This window comes from Nicotiana attenuata, unplaced genomic scaffold (assembly GCF_001879085.1).
Source record: "Nicotiana attenuata strain UT unplaced genomic scaffold, NIATTr2, whole genome shotgun sequence".
Lineage (NCBI taxonomy): Eukaryota > Viridiplantae > Streptophyta > Magnoliopsida > Solanales > Solanaceae > Nicotiana > Nicotiana attenuata.
Genome location: NW_017671451.1, coordinates 119,071 through 140,652, shown reverse-complemented (window position 1 = coordinate 140,652; position 21,582 = coordinate 119,071). Strand labels below are relative to the sequence as shown.

At 38.0% G+C, this 21,582-nt stretch overlaps 2 protein-coding genes across 2 annotated transcripts; one reads left to right on the top strand and one right to left on the bottom strand.

The window, feature by feature from the left end:
• The first annotated feature begins 6,192 nt into the window (after positions 1 to 6,192).
• On the top strand, positions 6,193 to 13,096 carry LOC109208375. Its single transcript, XM_019371483.1, has 9 exons — positions 6,193 to 6,514; positions 9,526 to 10,251; positions 10,350 to 10,567; positions 10,919 to 10,999; positions 11,125 to 11,211; positions 11,299 to 11,431; positions 11,533 to 11,604; positions 11,754 to 11,882; positions 12,781 to 13,096. The coding sequence occupies exons 1-9, from the start codon at positions 6,193 to 6,195 to the stop codon at positions 12,900 to 12,902; spliced, it is 1,890 nt and encodes a 629-aa protein (XP_019227028.1). The 3' UTR covers positions 12,903 to 13,096.
• A 1,074-nt stretch (positions 13,097 to 14,170) lies between these two features.
• LOC109208374 lies at positions 14,171 to 15,133 on the bottom strand. Its single transcript, XM_019371482.1, has one exon. The coding sequence runs from the start codon at positions 15,131 to 15,133 to the stop codon at positions 14,171 to 14,173; it is 963 nt and encodes a 320-aa protein (XP_019227027.1).
• Between the last annotated feature and the right edge of the window lie 6,449 nt (positions 15,134 to 21,582).

Sequence of the window (21,582 nt, the reverse complement as noted above, 5' to 3'; positions counted from 1 at the left end):
AAATGACCAAAATGCCCCTCAGGCCAACGTCTCGGAATCGGATAATTTTCACATTTTCAGAACCCTCGTACTCTCACGAGTCTAACCATATAAAAATCTCCCAAATTGGAGGTCAAACACCCACTCAAAACTCAACAGTTTGGTCTATAAAGTTTTCCCCATTTTTCATTCAAAAATCCAAAATTAAGGAAGAATTCGTGATTAGATTAGTGGGTTTTAAGCATAAGAGGGTAGAGAATCGTTACCCAATCGTTACCCTCGAAAACCCCTCGAAATTGCTCCCAAATCCGAGCTCCCAAGCTTGTGTTTTGATAAAAATGGCTAACCCTCGGTTTTGAGTTATTTAATACTGCCTAGGTCCTTTATGCATTGCGAACGCGGAGGTATGCTCGCGTTCGCGAAGAAGAAAATATGAGCTGCCCAAAAAATGCCCTTAGCGATCCCGAGGGGCAGACCGCGAACGCGAAGGCCTGGGCTGACGAACCTGTGCGAACGCGACAAACGGAACGCGAATGCGATGGAGGAAAATATCGAGGTCCGGAATTCGCTCTACGCGAACACGTGGAAGCGTTCGCGAACGTGAAGAACGAACTGGCATAGATACGCGAAATCGTGAAAGTCTACGCGAACGCGATGAAGAAACAAGCTGGGCTTCGCGAACGCGGGAGGGGTTACGCGAACGCGAAGAGGAAATTTCCCAGGTGGACAATTAAGCCTTCGCGAACGCGAAGGGAAGCTCGCGAACGCGAAGAAGGGATACCAAAAGCAGCAACAGCAGTTCAAAAATAGGAGAAAATGACCCGTTGAGCATCCGAAATACACTCGAGGCCCCCGGGACCTCAACCAAACCTACTGACATATCCTATAACATCATTCAAACTTGCACCAATCCCTAAACCACCTAAAACAAAGCCGGAAACTCGAATTAATCAAGAATTTGAGTCTAAGAACTTCAAATTTCATCAAAACACGCTTTCGATCAAAAACCTAACCAAAATACGTCCGAATGACCTGAAATTTTGCACACACATCCCAAATGACATGACGGAGCTACTGCAACTTCCGGAATTCCAATCCGACCCTCGGATCAAAAACTCACTATCGGACCGAAAACTTCAAAAATTCAAACTTCGGCATTTCAAGCCTAAATGAGCTACGGACTTCCAAAATACATTCCGAACACGCTCCCAACCCCGAAATCACCTAGCGGAGCTAACGAAATCATCATATTTCCATTCCGAGGTCGTCTTCACACTGTTTCGACTACGGACCACTTTTCAACACTTAAGCTCTCATTTAGGGACTAAGTGTCCCAAAACTCTCGGAAACTCAACACCGAACGTCCCGGCAAACCAAAATAGAAGAAATGAACTTAGGGGAAGCATTTAATAGGGGATCGGGGCGTTAATTCTTAAGACGACCGGCCGGGTCGTCACAAGGGCCTTCCCGTATTCTAGAGATTTCGTCGGACATCAACCATTTGGGCGATACGGAGGACCTGGTGCCGCAGTTTGACCTCTTGTGCTCCGCCACCGAGAGTGCGGCTCTCCGAAACGTTCCTGATATTGATTTGATGCACGAAGTAGCCGCTATGGGCTTGAGGGTACGTTTCACTTTCCTTTTATGTTCCTTTCGTTTTCTTGCCGGCCTGGCCTTAGCCCCCCTTTTTCTCTCTCTCTCTTTTTTAAACGTACATGGTGGAGATTGAGAGTGCTCACAGAGCTGATACTCGAGCCAAGATTTTCCTGACGATGCTGAGGAAATATCGGCGCTATCGCAATAAGTGCCGTGAGATGCATGAGCGGCTGAGGGCGAACCCTGATGCTCGATCCCTTGGCAAGGAGTTGGAGAAGAGGGACCAGCAACTGATTTGAGGCTATCCGCAGGAGTAGTGTACTCGAGGAGCAACTTCGTGCCAAGGATGAAGAGCTTGAGCTGGGTAAAGGGGTTGCTGCAGAGTGCGAACATCTTCAGGAGAAGTTGAGGTCTATGCAATCAGAGATGGATCAGAACTTCATCGGGGTCGAGGCGATAAGCGTGGAGTGGATGGGAAAGTTGACTGAGTTGGAAAGAAAAGTTTCCGGTTTGGAAAGTATTGAGAGTGCTTGGTCATCGGCTTTGGCGAGGACTGCGGCTTTAGAGAACACCATCCGCGTCCTCTAATCCGAGCAGGAATCGGAGAGGGCGACGGCTACGTTGAGGGAGGCGAGGCTTGAGGAGCGCATTGGCTAGATCGACCGAGAGGCATCGACCCTAGCGGACCGGGTCGCTGCTCTTGAGGCCGAAAAGGAGAAACTGTTGGCTCAAGCCGAATCTTCCTCCGTCGCTGCTCCTCGTCATTTGCACGAGCTTTGGGTTCATGCCGAATCCCAACGGGACATCTACAAGAGTTTGTGGGAGGCGGGCAAAGTTACTGAGGCCGCATATGAAGGAGCACGGGCGAAGGCACGGGAGGCTCATGTAAACTATGGATATGACTCTGCAACGCCAGAAGCTGATGAGGGTGCGGGTAATGAGGAAGGATCTCCTAGAGAAGGTGCCGAATGAAAGAATTGCTATCTTTGTTTCTCTTCCTCTTTTTTGTCTTTTATTGTTGTTTATTGTTCTTTTCTTGGACTCCGTTGATTTAAGTTGTAGGTAATTTGTGGTTGTTTGCGCAGTAGCTTTGTATGGAGAGGATTTTTTTTATTGTTACACGCCTTCTATACTCCTTTTCCTGTTTTGCTTTTCGTAAATTTGATGCAAAGTAGATTTCTGCATGCTGACCTCCCGCTTCTTAGGGGATTTCAAGGTCGCTCGGTTTGAGTAGAGCCATGATGACGGCTTTAGTTGATGGGACGGTATTTTTCACCTCGTATTGAGGTGCTAATCTATCAACGTCCGAATGGTATCGAATTCTCTTTCTAATAGCGGCCTTAGCCATAGGGATTTTATTTTCGAGCTTATATCAAGGTATCATCCCGTTGCGAGTCCCGGTTATCTTCGGCGACGGCTTTCGGTCTTAGGGGTATTATTTCGGATTCTTATCAAAATGTGCGTCTGTCATTGTTCGATCGAGGTCGAACTCTTCTTTTTGGTGGAGGCACTTGGCCTTAAGGGTGTTATTTCGATCTTTCGTTGAAATATTAACCCGTCGTTGTTCGATCGAGGTCGAACTCTTCTTTTTGGCGGAGACCCTTGGCCTTAAGGGTGTTATTTCGATCTTTCGTCGAAATATTAACCCATCGTTGTTCGATCGTGGTTGAACTCTTCTTTTTGGGGGAGGCCCTTGGCCTTAAGGGTGTTATTTCGATCTTTCGTCGAAATATTAACCCGTCGTTGTTCGGTCGAGGTCGAACTTTTCTCTTAATCGATGGCCTTAGCCATTGGGATGTTACTTTCGAGCTGGCGTCGAAGTAGTATCCCGTCGTAAGGGTGGCGCTCTATTCTGTTCGTTGGAGTATCATGGATGCTAGTTTCATTCATACATTGAAGATTTGTTGGAGTATCGTGAATGCTAGTTTCATTCATACATTGGAGATTTTGATTATATTCTTGTAGGAAACACGTGCTGACTTTGTACGTACAATGGAGATTTGGCTATCTATACCCAGTCCCTTCATTACTCGGCCTGGAGATCGTGTCGATGGGCGGAGTGATGAACAACACTTTGGACTTCGAGGCGTCTCTCTTGCCGCCTCAGTAAAAACTTCACCGAGAAAATCCGATTGGGACAAAACCCGGATGAGGGAAAAAGAGTACGACTTGGGAGGCACCTCTTTTCAGAAGTGGGAGTATTTGAGAGGTGCAACATTTTTTTTTTAAAAAAAACTCGGTTGTTTTCTTTCCGACGAACTGAGGTCCGTTATCACAGCTAACCTCTTCGGGAATGCCGAAGCGGCAAATTATGTTTTTTCGTATGAACGCCATAACTTCTTGATCACGTATTTGAGTGTATGCACCTGCTTCCACCCACTTAGAAAGATAGTCAGTTAAAATCCAAAAGGGGGTGTACCTTACCTCGCCCTGCTGGGAGGGGTCCGACAATATCTATCCTTCGCTTTATGAATGGCCATGGCGAAGTGACGAAATGCAAGAGCTCCTGTTTGGTGTATCATAGGGGCGTATTTTTGGCACTGCTCACATTTCCTGATACAATCTGCGACTTCTTCTTTCATGGTAGGCCAGTAGTATCCTTCGCGAACGAGACATCTGACAAGAGCACGGTTTCCCGTATAGGCGCCATAGTGCCCCTCGTGTGCTTCTTCTGCAAAGGTGTTACGATACGGTTGTGCCAGTCCCGAGTTTAGGTTTATAGAATGTACCTCGACCTGGTCCATCGAGGAATGGAGAAGGGTTTTCCTTGATATTTCTGGTGGCTGCCGCTAGCTTGGCGAGACCATCCGCTGCGATATTCTGCGCCCTGGGTATCCGATCGAGGTGGCATTCGTAGCAGTTTGTGAATTTCTGACTGGTACTTCTGTAGTCTCTATTTTTTGATTTGGAAAGTCCCAGTGACTTGATTCGTTACGAGTTGGAAGTCGCAATGGAGGGCGAGTCGTCGAGTGCCATGTTTAAGGGCTAATTTCAACTCTGCAACCACAGCTTCATACTTGGCCTCGTCGTTAGTCATCTCGGGGTACTGTGTGGATTAGCGAGTCACTCCGCCCGTAGGGACTTCAGGGATGAGTCCCAATCTGTTTAATTTTGCTTGCGTCAGTGAGCGTGATACCGGAGGGCAGGAAACGCTGCTATTTAGCTCGCACTCGTTTCATACATATATTGGAGTTTTCCCGTCTAACATTTTCGTTCCCCGATTTTGAGATGTCATTGGCGGGTGGGACGATGAATTATGCTTTGACCTCGGGGGGGTTCCTCCCTGTCGGCCTGATGTTTAAGTCCTCAGGAAGGCTTTCTTGGGACATCTTTCGTTCGAAGTGTATTACTTCCAAGGCGTCGGGTTTGTCTGGTGGACGATATTTCAGTGGTTCTGTAATAATTTCCTATTCTTCAGTTGGGACGTTTCCTTGCTTGCTCGCCCGTGCTACGGTTACGTTCTTGTTTGGGCAATCAGCAGAAGGGGGGTTAGGATGATATCCTCCTTATCGCGATCTGATGAGTTGGTGAACGAAGGTGGATCGGTGGCTTTACTTGCTCTGCTTGACGCTCTGATAGTTGACGATGATGGTGTTTTCTGAGTTTGGTAACCGTATTCGGTTCTCTTTCCCTTCCTTTTTGTGCCTTGATTCAGTGCGGGCCAGGCTTGTTTTGACTGGTTCATGGGCTGCCCGTCGTGAGGGGGATGATGTTGGTTGCAACTCCTGTTTGTATATAGCACCATGATCTAGGCTGGTGTGTGAGATTCGCTTACCGTTCTTCTCGGTGAGTGATTGTGTTTTCTGTTTTCGATCTGGAGGAGACTAGGATGTTTTCACTAAGAAATCCCCACAGACGGCGCCAAATTGTTTGACTCAAAAAGATATTGAAACCTTTTTAAATAAATCAATCAAAGAGAATGAAGAGGTAAATCTTAGTCAAGGCTAATAACCTCCAGATCTATAAACGAATTGGAAAATAATGCATGAAATGAAACAGGGATAGATCAATCTCATTGATATTTTTCATTTCTTGATTCATTATTCGATGAAGATCACTGTTTTTCGTCTTCCATGGGAAGGCTCCTCTTTCTAAGAAGATTACAGAGGAGAAATCAGATAGAGAAGAAAAAAGCCCCTTTCCATGGGAAGGCTCCTCCCCTATATATAGTTATGGAATTCTCACTATGGGTCAATACAAATTCGCACGACGTTCGCCTTCGTCGTTCCCTGAGTGTCGTTCTTTGTCACGGCGGGCATTATGAGTATGGGATTTTGGAGCAAACCATGTCGTCCTTCACTATCTCGTCGCTTGGACGGGATCTTGGCCAGGCCGACTGCAGCGATCAGATTTTGACCAATACAAAGGTTTTTTAGTGATTACTAGTAACAACTAAGAAATTCACCCGGCAAACCACCAAGGAGGCGGATTTTCACAAGATTACACCTAAGTAACGACAACCTTTGTGCCGGCCAAATGTTACAACATTTAATTTGCTATTCATTTATTTTAGCAATGCTTCTACAACGTTGTCCTTCTCAACCCCTCTATGTTCAGCTAAGAATTTCCTGCATTGTCATTCGTATTGGAGATTGCTTTCACTAGTAGAAGCACACGATGGAGAAGAGATTCAACAGGAACCTGTCAAACGAAAGCAGGGGATCCTCAAAGAGCTTACAGAAGATAATTGCAGAGAGCAAGAGGCCTAGTACTCATGTCCCTGACTTAACTGATTTTATGAATGACATGTTTTTCGGGACACCAAGTCCTGATAAAAAAGCATATAATCTGAAGGGAATAAGCACGAATTTAATGGACGATGAAGACGATTTTGACTCGAGCACAAGGAGCGTTAGCAGCAGATTAACTCAGGAGTGGCTGCAGGAGGCTAAGCAAATGGTGGCTTCATCTCCTGGTCGTGGAAGTGAGTCGCCCCCAGGTCGGCTAGTGGTTTCCCCTAGGTTTGCAACATCTCATGCTAGAATTTCAGATTCTCCAACAGAAGGGAGAGATCCCCTCTCTAGGTCTGCTAGAAGGTAATTAAGAGCTCATCTTTTTTGTATAAGCAAACATTGTTGCGTTTTGAATAGATCCATGTTGTTTACAATCCATACCACCTTTTTTTGTTTGTTTAACCAAACACTTTATTTGCTACGACTGCAACGGAACTCTACAATTATGATCAAATTATACAATTAAAAAAAGGAAAAGCCAAACATCAACAGCAAATTTAAATAGTTTTCATGGAAAAGTAACTTAACATTTTTTTTCGCTAATAACCAATCTTGAGGTCATGATTTTCTTCTATTTATGTTCCCTAAGTATTTGAAGTGTAACTGCTTAGAACCTCAAAGCTACAGACTACAAGCTGGAAAGAGATCAAGAGTATCCTAATCTGTCCCAACCAGCTCTAGTTTTTGATTGACAAAATTACTCTCATTGTCAGTTGGCCCAACATTCTAACAAAATTGGGCCTATATTTTCCCTTCTTACCCGGTATGGCCCAGTTTCTATAATGTTGAAAATTTATTTTCACCGATTAGCCACATTGCCGCCCCCACTCTTTTTTTTTTATGCAGAGAAAACTTTTCCATTCCCAAATTCTCTTTCAGATTTTCTCCCCACCCCACTTTCTCTTTCATTTTCAATCTCTTGCCCTTTCTCTCTCTCTAGCAAATTAGTCGAGTTCTTCTTCAGATTTCCTTGCTCCGTTCATCTGTATCTTCCTCTTCCACAAAATAATATTGTTGAACAATCCACACCGGATCTATCTTTTGTAGTCTTTTTCTTTTCGATTCAGTGCTCACCGAAGCAGATTCCGACTTTCACATTAGAGGATCCTTTTATTCCCGTTTGAAGAAAAAGAAAATATTGAGTGGTTCTTTCTTTTAATTCTTGTCTCTTATTCTAAGTTATGAAATCTCCTTTTTCTTTGGTAATTTTTCCTCCTCCTCCTCCTTCTTCTTCTTCTTCTTCTTACTTTTAATGACTTCTGAAGGGAGGAAGAATGATGTATATGTTGTATATAACTATATATACTTTGTATAATCATGTATAACCATGTATATTTGTGTGTATTCTCATAGTTATATAGAATTATACATGATTATACACAAGTATACAAGATTATACATAATTATAACCATGTATATTTGTGTGTGTTCTCATAGCTATAAAGAATTATACATGATTATACACAAGTATACAAGATTATACATAATTATACAACATAGATAATTGTAAAAAAATTGCCTTCAGATAGTGTGTATTATTATATATTTATGTATAATTAACGTATGACTATGTATAACAATGTATATAAGGTGTTTAATAATGTAAATTTTAATTTTTTCCAGGGAAATTAGAATTTCCTTACAAAACTTTGAATTTTGCAAAAAAAAAAAAATAAAAAAATTTTAGACATTAAGGATGAATATATTTTTTACTTCAACTTCCTCATATTGTGAATTTTAGGAAATACTATACAGAGGGAAGTAAAAAATAAATAAGAATGAAAATGGAAAAGGGAAAAGATAAAAATGNTGACTATGTATAACAATGTATATAAGGTGTTTAATAATGTAAATTTTTATTTTTTCCAGTGAAATAAGAATTTCCCTTACAAAACTTTAAATTTTGCAAAAAAAATATATAAATAAAATTATAGACTCTAAGGATTAATATACTTTTATTTTTTACTTCAACTTCCTGATATTGTGAAGTTTAGGAAATACTATACAGAGGGAAGTAAAAAATAAATAAGAATGAAAATGGAAAAGGGGAAAAGATAAAAATGAAAGAAAAAAGCGAAATCTGATTTAGGCGTGATTTTGGGTGTAGTTGACGAAGTTGTGGGTTAGGCGGCTGAAAATTGTTTGTGGACTACCGGATGAAAATCGTATTCGTGGGTTAGGCGGCTGAAAAATACTTTATCCAAATGTATTTATGTGAAATTATCCCTTTTTGATTTACTTCACTAACTTTTTCTTATAAGCATTAATGCGGGCTCTAAAATTTACTGATTAAAATGTTAGTATTGTTTAAATATCTGGCAATAAGTTTTGACCCATAAATATGCAATGCATGTTAGTTTTAAAAAAGAATCTTACCCAAACTTGATGTTTACACTAACCAAATTAACTTATCATGATTAATAGTCCGTTTGGCCAAGCTGCAAAAATCAGCTTATTTTGAGAAGTGCTTTTTTTCAAAAGTGCTTTTCTCAAAAGTACTTTTGGTGAGAAGCAGTTTGTGTTTGGCTAATTAATTTGAAAAACACTTCTGAGCAGCAATTAGTGTTCGGCCAAGTTTTAAAAAACTGCTTCTAAGTGTATTTTTCTCAAAAGTGCTTCTCAAAAAAGTGCTTTTGGGGAGAAGCTTACTTTTTCTGCTTTTCCAAAACTGCTTCTGCTTCTCCTCAAAAGCACTTTTTTTCCTTCCAAAAGCTTGGCCAAACACCTCAATTTTTGACCAAAAATTCTTTTGGCCAAAAAAAAGCTTGGCCAAACAGGCTACAAGTTATAAACTAGTTTTATATACTTATTAATTCGTCATGATTAAGTATTTAAAAAGTGTGTGCAGAAGAGACGTGTCTTGTAATCAGTGATTTGGTGTAAACACCAAATTTGAATAAGCTATTTTTTTCCACTTAGGTTCCAAAATGTACTTCTTTCGAACCTATTTATTTGTCACTTTAGGCTTTCACACCCCTTACAATTTTTTTCATTCTTTCTAGAATTTATTAGAGTAATAACCGTGAAATTGAATAGAAACAATTAATCTCTTGTTAATTTTCTAAAAGAAAAAGTATTTTGGAACAACAAATTTTAGCAAAAAGTTGCAAGTAAATAGGGCTGAAGGGACCGCTGTTTAAGTATTAAATGAGTCTACCCTAATGTCTAAATGTAATTCAATATGCCTATTTGGCACCTCTAAATTCTAAACATAAAGTTCTGATTTTACAAAATTTTACTAACAGGAATAGATCAGTGGTGGGCTTCAGTGAAGAAATCCTCTCAAAAACAGCAAAACACAACCGCAACAAATCAGAGCCGCTAATTAATCCTCCTTTAGCCGGCACATCCCCTACATCAAACGTTCAAGATTGGTTCTCCAACATCTTCAAACCTCCAAATGATGGGCCCACCGCCGGCACAACAGAGCCCACTTCTCCCAAACCCAACAATGAGCAGCAGCAACCCCCACTCACCCTCCCACCCCGCCAATCAAACAGTCGCAGGACGCGGTTCCATACAAACTCCAATGCACCTCAACCACAGTCTATTCATTCTCCCAAACGAACTTTCAAAATTCCCGTCACCGGCTCAACGGACAGTGGATCACACTGTTTAGACGACAAGCCACTTTCTCCACCAAAAAATCTCATCGAGTCTTCTCACCGGAGATCGATTTCGTCGACGACATGCTCGGTCCTTTCGCCTCCAAGGAATTTGGTAGAGTCGGTTCATCGGAGGACCATCTCCGCGTCCACCTGTTCGTTCGACAAAGTTTTGGGAAAGAACATTAATAATGTGGACAGAGATGAAGTGAAGGAGGAAGATTTGAAGAGTCATGAGTTGAATCGATTCTTAAAGGATCAGAGAGACAAAATTAACAGCATTTTTAATGGAGTCTCGAAAGGGAAAGCCAAGATTGTGCTCTCTGGACCTTCCAACAGTTGAGTTCCACCAGATATTTTTCCAATTTGAAATAGATACGTCTTGTGTTATGCTTTAGGTTTGCGCTATTTCACTGAGTGAGTTGGAATATTGTAGGTACAAGCTCAATGGTGGCAGCAATTTGCTATGCTTGGTTATTAGAAAATAGGATGAGGGCTAATGAGCAAGGAGGAGGAGAAGCAGATGCAAATACAATAGAGGTGGTAGTTCCTGCAATGAATATGACAAGAAGAAAAATGTTGAAGGAGAGGCAAGCTGCATGGCTTTTTCACCTTGTTGGTGTTGATGCCAAATCTCTGCTCTTCTCTGATGAGGTAATATACTAGTAGCAAGACCTTGAGACTCTTGACATGAAGTTAATTTCCTTTGTTGTCAAGTTTGCATGCCTACTATGTGTTTTGATATTGTATGTGTAACTTATGAACTGTGAACAGAACCAAAAAACTAACTAGCTGAACTGTAACATTATACTCGGGGTTTCCATGTACATGCACGACACACAATTAGATAGCAATCACAGATCTAAGTATACATCATTTAGTAATTCATAGAATACTTAATCTCCCTAGAATGTCAGAAAAGATGTTGCAAGTTATACCACCAGTATCGGGACTGTGATCCTTTGACAAGCTAATGCTGATCTTTGTTATTTTGGTTTTGAAAAGGTTGATTTGGAAACACTACTGTTGGGTAAGCAGCTAAGCATCCTTGTAGTTGGGGAAGACATACTCCAAACTAACGGAGAGGTACTTATAATGTGTTTCATATCTCCAAAATGAATGATTTTAAGTTACAACACGGACAGAAAAAGGCTGTAGTATAATTGGTGAAGCTCTCTAATTTTTTCTCCTGTCATCTGTCATACTTGTAGGCTGTATCAGGGTGCACTGTTCTTACAGACAATTACTGCGAGGATGCTTATGACCTACTTCAGACGCCTATCTTGAAAAAGCTTCTGGTACTAAATGAGTTTTACTCCATTCCTCACATTAAAAATATAAGAAGAGGAGAAGCACATCTTGAAATCTGACAATCTACTTCTCAGCTTGCTGGCATACTTTTAGACACACAAAACTTAAGTGCATCTTCTAAGGTGTCGATGACAAGAGATGTAGAAGCAGTTCAGCTGCTTTCAGTTGGCTCCACCCCAAATTACAGAAATGCTTTTTTTGACCAATGTATGCTTTTTCTTTGCAGCTTTTGTAATGTGCATGAGATTATGAACAGAGATTCACAACATTTTTGTTATAAGAATTGAAGTTCATGATTTTCCTTGCAGTGATGCTAGAACAGAAGGACGATAGTTTCTTTGAAGCCATGAGGCAGAGTTATGGAAATTCACCCATAGAGAGTAAGTTCATTGACAAATCTTGGTGATTCTTTTGCCTACTTGTAATCCCAATATTGAATTTGTTTAGCTTTATTTCACTCAACATGATGTTGTCTACACTTGTTTTCGTGTTGCAAACCCCAAAACTGAATTACCAATCATGATTACAGATGGCCATAAGTATAGAACACAACAGATCTTGGAGAGGAATTCCATTCCTCAAGAAAATACACCAAGTTCAGGTAAAATTTCTAAGGATGTGAAGAACGGGAAGACAAATAGAGCGTCACCAAACTCAGGTACTTCACTTCATTTATCCATCTATGCACTTCATGTTAATTTTAGTTGAAGACTTGAAGTAATTGTTCATGCACAAAGATCATATCGAGCCTTCGCATTCCTGACTTCAGACTGTCTAATTATTATGATTGTAATTCAGAGAATCTCGAAAGCATCAGAACAATTTGTCACCTTGATCAAGTTGGAGCTGATTGGCTTTTGGTCAATGAACTTTTCATTAGGCTCATGCAGATTTTTGTCCTTAACATAATTCATAACTAGGAAAGTTTCTATAGTATCTGTATAACTTCTTTTCAATATTTAGTCTAATGTAGCACAACTATATTAATGATTCTGCAACAGTACCTTGCAAGGGAACACATCAATGCTCCCACACAATCACACAAGTTATTTCCAGTTCTCTGGTACGGAGAGTAATCCATGTGCTTATTCAAAGTTGCTCATTAATATATGAAACCATTTTAGCAACTGATCTCCCTGCAAAAGTTAAAAACAAAAAAAACAAAAAAAAAGGAAGACGAAAAAAGGGAATGATTCAGATTCAGGATGCAGGTCAATTTTTTCACTTCAGAAAGCTCAAGTAGAAGAATGCAAGAAAAAAGTGATTTTTCCTCTCGGTTCAGGATAAATCTGGGAGTTAGGTGAATTAGCAATTAATTTGACAGCTGTTTTTATTCTTAAGGAAGTTCTTTACTCACTCCACCCAATAGAATATCCTAAACTTTGGACACTTGTCAGAGCCTCAGTATAAGATTAGTAAAATATTAGTGTTATCTTTTCATTTTTCCATTCCTCTTCTGGACTACCTGATTGATCATTGAATATTAGTGCTAAGAATAATAAGCTGTCATTTGTCAATACGGGTCAATCGGCTAATTCTTTGTGTTTTCATACTAGGAGGTAAACCTACAATATCACCTGTACAGGCTCCTGCAGCGTCACCAGCAAAACCAGGCGATGCTTCTCGTGGCAAGAACAAGCCGTTCTTCTTAGCAAAGTGGTTTGGCTTTGGGAAGTGAGTTATAAGAACTGTAAAAATATGAGTAATTTCTATCATCCCATTTAGTCAGTAAACTGCTAGGCTCATGGAAAGTGAATTTTGGAATTTTTTGGAAAACCTACAAAATTTGTACTGAATTTTTTAAATATATGAAGAGCAGTATTTGGTAGTTGGTCTTATTTAATTAATTTTTTATGTGTAAACTGAACCCAGGCTGTTGCCAGAGCAGTTTCAGTATCAATGATAACTACAATGGTTTACATTTGTATTGTCTTGTTGATTGTTTTCGGGGAAATTTCTTCGCATCTTTTGTAAGACTCTACATTATTAATACTACTTTGCATTACTAATCTAGTATTTGATTTCCAGCATTAAATTTTCTATAACTAATAATTGCATTCTTATAGTAAGCTTTGTGCATAATATTTTATACGAGATATAACATGACAAACAATTTTTTTTTTTAATAAATGTCTACTTTTAATTAAAAATAAAATAAAATATCTTTTCTAACGAAAACAATATTATGATGACACTATCACGTAAGAATTCTTTATAAGAAGTCTCCAGCAACTCATTTCACTTGTTTTATTAGCCCGAGTCGATGCATTTCTGCTAAAGCTCCAGAATATAAAATCCCCCATCCCTCTATTATTTCTTTGTCTTATCTTGTGAGCTATCTCATTCTGAATTCGACCTCTGCCCACGCCTTTTTTAAACGATGATAAATAATGATTGTCAAATCATTGCACAATTAAAACAGTGAAGAAGAAAAAGACTATATTTTACTCCTCATCTGGAAAAAGTGTTTTGCCATTAGATAGCGTTTGCTAAATGAAGAAGTACAGTGAAGAAAATGCTGACAATATATTTTCTATATATAGAATTTATAAGACAAAAGTATCACAAAATAATTGCTCACTCATCAAAACGAGAGTTGAGAAAAAGAAAGAAAACTGTGGGAGAAACGAACATGAAGATGCCTCTTGATTGAGCAAATAATTGGGCATGTTATGTTATCCAATCTGTCTTTGTCCTCCAATTATATGCCCACTACTTTTTCACAAACAGCTGTAACTACCTTGCAGCCACAATGCACAAGGGTCCCAATTAATTCCCATGTGCTTTTGCTCTTTTCCTCTCTCAGCTGTCAACCCAATCCTCCTTCCTTTTCCCCACATTCCCTACTACCTAATTAGGCCATGACATGAATCTCATGTTTTCTCTTTCCCAATTATGTTTTTAATGATAGATATAATAACACAATATTCACCCAATGTAAGTTTCTCATTCTACCTTCCAAGCATAAAGAAACAGGCAAAAATCTGATGAGTTACTTGAATTTAACCCCTCTAGGGACCCAGAGCTCCCTGTTTGGGATGATAACGGAGTTGATGTCGATGAAGAGAATGGTGGTGATGATAATTCTGATACTGATGAAGGAGATGTGGATAATAAAACTGGCCTGAAAATAAACAAAGCATGTCTTAAACCAGGATTGAAAATCCAGTCATGAACATCCCAATAAACTTCTATCCTCACTTTGTTGAGATGAATGGATTCATTCCCTCTGAATTTCCACTGCAAATGCTTCACATGAATGAATAATTTCCCATCTATCCTTATCTCCATTTCTGGATCAACCCCATCAATAGAAATTCCACTACTGTTAATTCTGTTCTTGCACTCAATAGAAATCTCATGCATTCTGCCCTTATCATGGAATTTAACTCTTGTTGAGAACTTCTTCTTGCCAAAAATATGTTCTTTTCTTGATACTAAAGTTGGTTCAATCAGTGCTGGTCTGCAGCCTGTTTTTCTATAAGCATCTTTCTTCAAATCGCCGAGGAACAGAATAACTTCTTCATCACATACCACTGCTACATAGTATTCTGAGCTTGGCTCCGTCTCACCATTAAATTTAGCAGACTTAAGATCCCAGTAGATGTCAACTGGCTTATTGTCCAGAAGAAAATGCTTTGAACCTTGTTTCCTCCAAAAGTACCAGGGCTTTAGCTCCACCTTGCAAGTATACTGGCTATCACCACTGTTTGAGCCTTCTACTGACACTGACAAACCATGGAGCAACAAGTTTTTGCACCAAGTAACTGTGATTAACCGACATTGATCAGCAATTTTTGTCCGATAAACGGACATAAAAATGCTTTGCCCTGACCTGGTTACTACAGTATGATCATCTGCTGACTTATCCCCTGCTGAAAAGCAAGCAGGGATTGAATCTTGCATCATTTAGCTGTTGAATCTTGATTGGCTCTTAACTTGAAAGCCTTATCAGAAGCAAGAAAGAAGTATAGTTTGAGGAGGATAAGTTATTTTTTGCAATGAGTATTGGCATAGAGAAAGAATCCTAGATGTTAAATGTAGAGAGTCACAGATGCCGCCAGAGATGATCTTGGCAGCATTGATGAAATACAATAATAAAAAATATGTAATCTGAACTGGCAAATAGATGGCAGATGAATGAGAGTGAGTGAAAGAGCTAGCAACCCTTTTTATATTCAATTATCTGATGTTTATCTTTCCTGGCATTTTTTTTTCATTTTTCTATTTGGCCTTGTTTATTAGTTATTCTAGCTTTCTTGGTTACAACCCAACAACAACAACAACAACAACAACCCAGTAAAATCTCACAATGGGGTCTGGAGAGGGTAGAGTGTACGCAGACCTTATCCCTACCCAAGGGGTAGAGAGACTGTTCTCGATAGACCCTCGGCTCAAGCAGACGAAAAAAACAATATATCAGTACCAACAGCAGAAAGCATAAAAAATAATAACAGAATCAAAAGTACCAGAAAATTGATGAAAAACGATAAAAGTAGCACGTAAGAAAGGCTTGGTTATACCCCATTTTCCTTTTTAAAAGCTTTTCAAAAAGACAACTTTTTGAACGCATGGTAGACTTGATTCTGGTCACAGTTAAAATTACTCATTTCCATGCAATGTTGAAAAAGCAGAGAAGACTTCTTCACCAGATCTTAAGTTTGTACATTTTTATGCACACCGAGGGTAAAACTATGACCAGTCAAAACCAAAAATGGGATTTCCAACGAATGGTTCTTCACATTCTGTTACACTTATTACTTTAATATGTATAACATAATTGACAGTTTGAGTTGAAGATAGTTGTGAAGATAAAAGTGGGAATAGGAGAGGAATCTAACTTAGGGGACTGAAACAAAGCAGAATGAGTCAGTATAATTAGGTGAAGTGTTTTCAGATCTGGTCCAACTCAATCTTATTTTGTTCCTTAGCTTCAAGACAAATAGAAAATGGGAGCAAGATAACAAAGAGGACTGCTCATCATGTGTTGGATCTGTATTGCAAAGGTATCATGAATAAGTAGGCGTTTGGACTTTGGACGTAATTTTCATTTGGAGTTACGTTAAAAAATGATATTTGGAATTTGAAATTATGTTTGGACGTGTATTTTACTTGAAAAAATGTTGCAGTTTTGCAGTATTTGGAATAAAAATTGTAATTTTTTTGGTTCTTGAAGAATTCATTTTCGAAAAATTTCCAAAAACTTGCAAAATGTTAAGGGCAAACACATTTTTGAAAAAAAAAAATCGAAAAGAAATCTATGGACAGATGGGTCCTAAGATTTGAAGGGAGATTGATTTAGCTCAAGTTCCAAGATTTGTAGTAACAATACAACTAATACAGTAACACTTGCATACATTGGACTATGCATACTTAGATTAATTAAAATGAATGAAAAGATTAATGGCAGGGGAAACATCAGCTAATCATTATATTTCATCATAGAACGTGATTATTGTTCCAATAAATTACTATGCTCTGAACTGTCATGGTTTGCCTTTTATCAAACAGTAGGAGATACCTCCTATATTTAATGTGAAACATTAAGTGCAATTTAGAGGAGAAGTTTTATTGTGTGTCTCACACAACTTACATTCGTTGTGTGAGACTCTTTTTTGTCTCACAAATTTGTGGACCCCAATCTTACACTTTTGGGTCCACAAAAATCTGGGTCCACAAAACTGTAAGACAAAAAAGATGCCGCATACAACTAATATCAGTTGTATGAGACAAAAAAAAATTTCAATTTAGAGCTGCTTTTGGTTGGATTGCAAGTATTACTCCCTCTAGTCGTCAAAGAAAAAAAAAAGGCAAATTACCAGCTATGTCCATTTATAAGTAGTTCATTACAAAAATTGGCCAATTGATAAAATATTACTAATATTAGCTAAATTAGCCAAATTAGCTATTTGTAGGAAAAAAATATCAAATTTTTGCTTTGTTTTGAGGGTGTTATTAGAATAGATTGGGCACAACTTAAGGAGCTTGAATCTCAGTTTTGGGATGATTTGGTGAAGTTTTGAGGTGGTTTGAATTGAAAATTCGAAGTAAAAGCTGAACATGAAAAAAATGATATGTGTATCACACTGTGTATCATTTGTGTATCATATTTGTATCAATCGTGTATCACATGTATATCCATGTATAACTGTGTGTGTGATACATGCGTAATACATGTGTCGCAGAAGACTTTTTTGAACTCGATTTAATTACGAATTTTGATACAAAACCAGTCCAAATCACCTCCAATCTTCCTCAAATTTTGTATATTGACTTATCTATATATTTTCAATGAATTTCAACTATACCCATTGAAAAAGTTTCTTTTTTGTTTAGATTTTTGGAATATTGTATAGATTTTTGTATTTCATCACCTTATTTGCTACCCCGTCCATGAAATTTCCTTTCCGTCTTGTATCTAATGTTGCTAATCACGCTTAAAAATATGGAAGGTGATTTTTGCATGTGATTCTTTGAGAGAAAGAACCCTATTATTTGGTTTTTCAATTTTTGTTGGCTAGTTTTGGTAAGTCTATGACTAATGGCTAGAGGTTGGTAAGTTGAGATTTATTTGGGACATTTGTGTAAGTTTTCCAGAAAAATATTGGTCCAAAAATATTTGTAATTTTAGAAAAGTAATCTAAAATTAAGAAGACATTAATTGCTTCTTTTTTTTTTCAATTTCATCCTTACTATTCCAAGAAGGCATATACTCCCTCCGTGCACTTTCACTTGTCTGCTATATTAAAAATATATTTTTATTTTTACTTATCCAATTTAGCAAATTAAGAGAAAGACAATCTTTTTCATGTTTTACCCTTATCATTAACTACTCATTCCCTAAATTATTTCTCAAGACATTTTGAAATTCGATAATTATTATGGATATAATTGTAAAATACATACATAATTTATTTATTTTTAAAGGTAATCCAATATCAAAAGTAGACAACCAAAAATGAACGGAGGAAGTAATCATTAGCTCATCATTTATGGAAAAATTAAAGGTAATTTAGCCAAACCTTAAACTTATAAAACGAAACACTAAGGGAATATTAAAATATGAATCAGAGATTAAAATTATAATCTTTATTTTTCCCAATTGTTCCCTTAAGTAGCTTAATTTAACATTTGATTGAGCTATCATCCAACTGCTAAAATAGTTTTCCTTTTCTTTTCTTCTAATAATTAGGAAATGAACGTAATAAGTAAAATGAAAAACAATAGTGTACTAAGATTAACACTAAAAACACCAGTCAAGCTAAAAGACCACGACTAGAGAAGGTAGAAAAAACTATTCCGTGTGAAAAAATTATATAATGTTAAAACAACTCAAACCAAAGTAGTAAACAAAAAATTGGCCAAACAAAGAGGCCGTTACAGCCAACAGAACCTTCCAAGGCAGCACGTGAAAGCAATTTCATCAAATATAACATTTGCACTAGCGATGACTTTACTAGCGAGAAATACACTTTCTCGACTTTGGTTCCAAATTATCAATATTGACATGCGTGTATACCGTTGTGGTGAAGTCGGAAATTTCTTCAAGGGTGTTCAAACTTGAAATAAGTAAAAGGAAAAATCCGATAAAGGGTGTTCAATATATGTTATGTACCTCTAAAACCTAATATTTTACCTATATGTGCAATGTAATTTTCCGGCAAAGGGTGGTCAATTGTCGCCCATGATATACCGGAATCAGAAAGTTAAAAGAATTTCTGATTATACAAAAAGGATAATAAAAAATTTATATACTTTCTGAACCTTTCATTTTGCTCAAAAAAGATCTTTAGATCATGGTGTAAAAGATCCATCAGTCGCACGAGAAATAAAAAGAAGACCATTTACTAAATAACTTTTACAAAAAATAATTCACGCGCATGAAGCAGCACCTGAAAGTTAGGCCTAATAACAAGGTCCAACCCACCAAGGAGATCAGTGTGACCATGTAAGCCCATATCACCTACTATTATAATGTCAATAAAAGTTTCATGATTAAAGCCGTTGCCTCCAATTTCTGGGGGAAGTATACAAATAGCCATTTCTAGGACTGCTATTTAGGGTTTCAGTACCTATTTTCTCTTATAAATTTGAACTAAAAATTTTAATTTTAGGATAAAAATTAAATTGAAAAACTGAAACTCAAGACACACTGGCTAATTTCTAAATAGTAGCCCTCTAGAAGGATTACTTGGTGTCATTTCTACCAATTTCTTCAATCGGAATTCAGGTCTTATACAGTATCTCAAAATATGCTTTAACATGTCGAAAGTTATTTAACTTTTGAATAACATTGGCCCAATATCTCACTGAGTTTAGCCCATTAATGTTTGGGGAAGTGCACAGTTAGCCACTAATTAGAGATGTCTTTACTCTTTAATGTTTAAAATGTATTTACTCTTTAGCCAGTGCTTAATAATTTTTACCTGCCCCGACAAAAATACCCTTGTGCTAGACATGGGTGCTGTGTAAATATTAATGACAAATTATCCTGTATTTGCACCTTCTGTTGTTAAACTGTAGGACATCATGTCCTTAACTTCATATGTGCAGTGTAAATGTTAAGGACATGGCGTCCTTAACTTCATGTGTGCAATGTAAATGCTAAGGACATAATGTCCTTAACTTGTATTTGCATTCTGTTAAACTTTAGGATCTCATGTCCTTAACTTCATATGTGCAGTATAAATGTTAAGGACATAGTTGTCACGACCCATTTTCTGAACAAGCCGGGACCGGCACTCGATCACTAAACATGACCGAGCGAACCATCTCTGCTTACAAATCTATTATAACTCCAAACTTTATATGCAACAAGGCAGTACTCTAATCAAATACTTTTGATTAATTTAAATATTTAAATAAATCAACTTCAAAACTTTATTCGTAGTAACTACTGAATTACTGCTAAGTTATTATTAAAAATATTAGAATCTTAACCCAACGACTATGTCTATGAAACCTTTACTGATAAACTGAAGCACTGCTCAAGACATGAGATTTCCTGGCCAGTTCTCTAAGTAAACAAAGAAATAACTAAATAAAGATGACTCAAAGGATTACTCCACGAACAAAAGCGGAGCTCACCAATAACACTGGAAGAGAAGGAAGTCCTAACTCGTAGCCTGCTCGCCTGCAAAACCGGTTCCTACGTTGTACCGCATACCAACGTAGGTTCCCAAAAGAGAACGTCAGTACCATCCATTTTACTCAGTGAGTCTCAACAACAGGGGGCGAAACTTTAATAACATAAACATTACGAGCAAAGGTTCTAAATGCATGTAAAACATAAAGCTTATAAGAATAACTCTAAAATAATTGCATAATAGTAGTTTATGAATATTCTAAAAGAAATTCTTTTCTTTTTCTTTCTTATAAAAAAGATACTTCACTTTATATTTTGTGAGTTCCAACTATCCTGACTTAATTCTGTCTCACTCGCCGTGTGATCGGCACGATTTCGATCCCAACCTGATCGAATAGGCTCAATCCACGAGATGCCACTCGCTTCATGGTTCTCAGCGCTCATGTATCATACCTTAGCATGGCTAAGTAAATTCTCAGCAACGAGACCCTCGGCTCGTGTTCTCCCTACTTTGGCACAAGTAGTTTCAGGAAGTAACGCTTTGGTCAGGACCCTCGGCCCGGACGATGACACCTTCTCAGAATAAAGGATACTCCCAAAAATCTTTTCTTTCTAAAACTTCTTGTGACTTTTCAAGTCTAAATCTTTTCTTTATAGAACATCATGTACATGCTCATGCTGGTATCCTCAAATGTAAAGCATGACATAAGAATGAAATAAACATGTAAAAGTATTTCTAAAGATTCTCGCTTCTTCATAAATTTTCAATTAAGTAAATATAAACTCTTTTAAGCAATTCATCAAACACCTTGTATGCGTGCTTTTGTGAGTTAAACCACTTTAGTAAAGGGTTATATCAACTCACTTTAAAACTTCTCGAGCCAATACGTAGACCCCAGTCCAATTGACACCAGTCAAACAATCGATTCTACAACAATCAGTGTATTTTAATCAATTTTAAAGTTTCACACCTAAACATGAAATTTACTGTTGATATAGAGGAAGAAGGGAATTAACTATTCAATTCTTACCTATTACCACGGTAGGATAATTAACAATAGGGAATTATATATACCTGAGTTCAAGGATTAGTGATTTGTAAAGAACCCTAGGATTTTCCGTTGCCTGCGTGAATAAGCAACTGTGTTTCGTGGTTCTCTGTTTCGTAAGCGAACAAAATTGTTTTGTTTTTCGTGGCTTTGGCTTTCTGCTTTTACGTCGGCAGTGTTTTGCTTAAGGCTTGAAGCCTTTGTTTTCAACAGCCCATTTTATG

What these genes read in the sequence shown, in the direction of transcription:
- LOC109208374 (XM_019371482.1), bottom strand. Translation starts at nt 15,133, where the DNA reads ATGATGCAAGATTCAATCCCTGCTTGCTTTTCAGCAGGGGATAAGTCA.
- LOC109208375 (XM_019371483.1), top strand. Translation starts at nt 6,193, where the DNA reads ATGGAGAAGAGATTCAACAGGAACCTGTCAAACGAAAGCAGGGGATCC. An exon ending in TGGAAATTCACCCATAGAGA is followed by an intron (nt 11,605 to 11,753) that starts GTAAGTTCATTG and finishes TCATGATTACAG; the next exon opens with ATGGCCATAAGTATAGAACA. An exon ending in TAGAGCGTCACCAAACTCAG is followed by an intron (nt 11,883 to 12,780) that starts GTACTTCACTTC and finishes TTTTCATACTAG; the next exon opens with GAGGTAAACCTACAATATCA.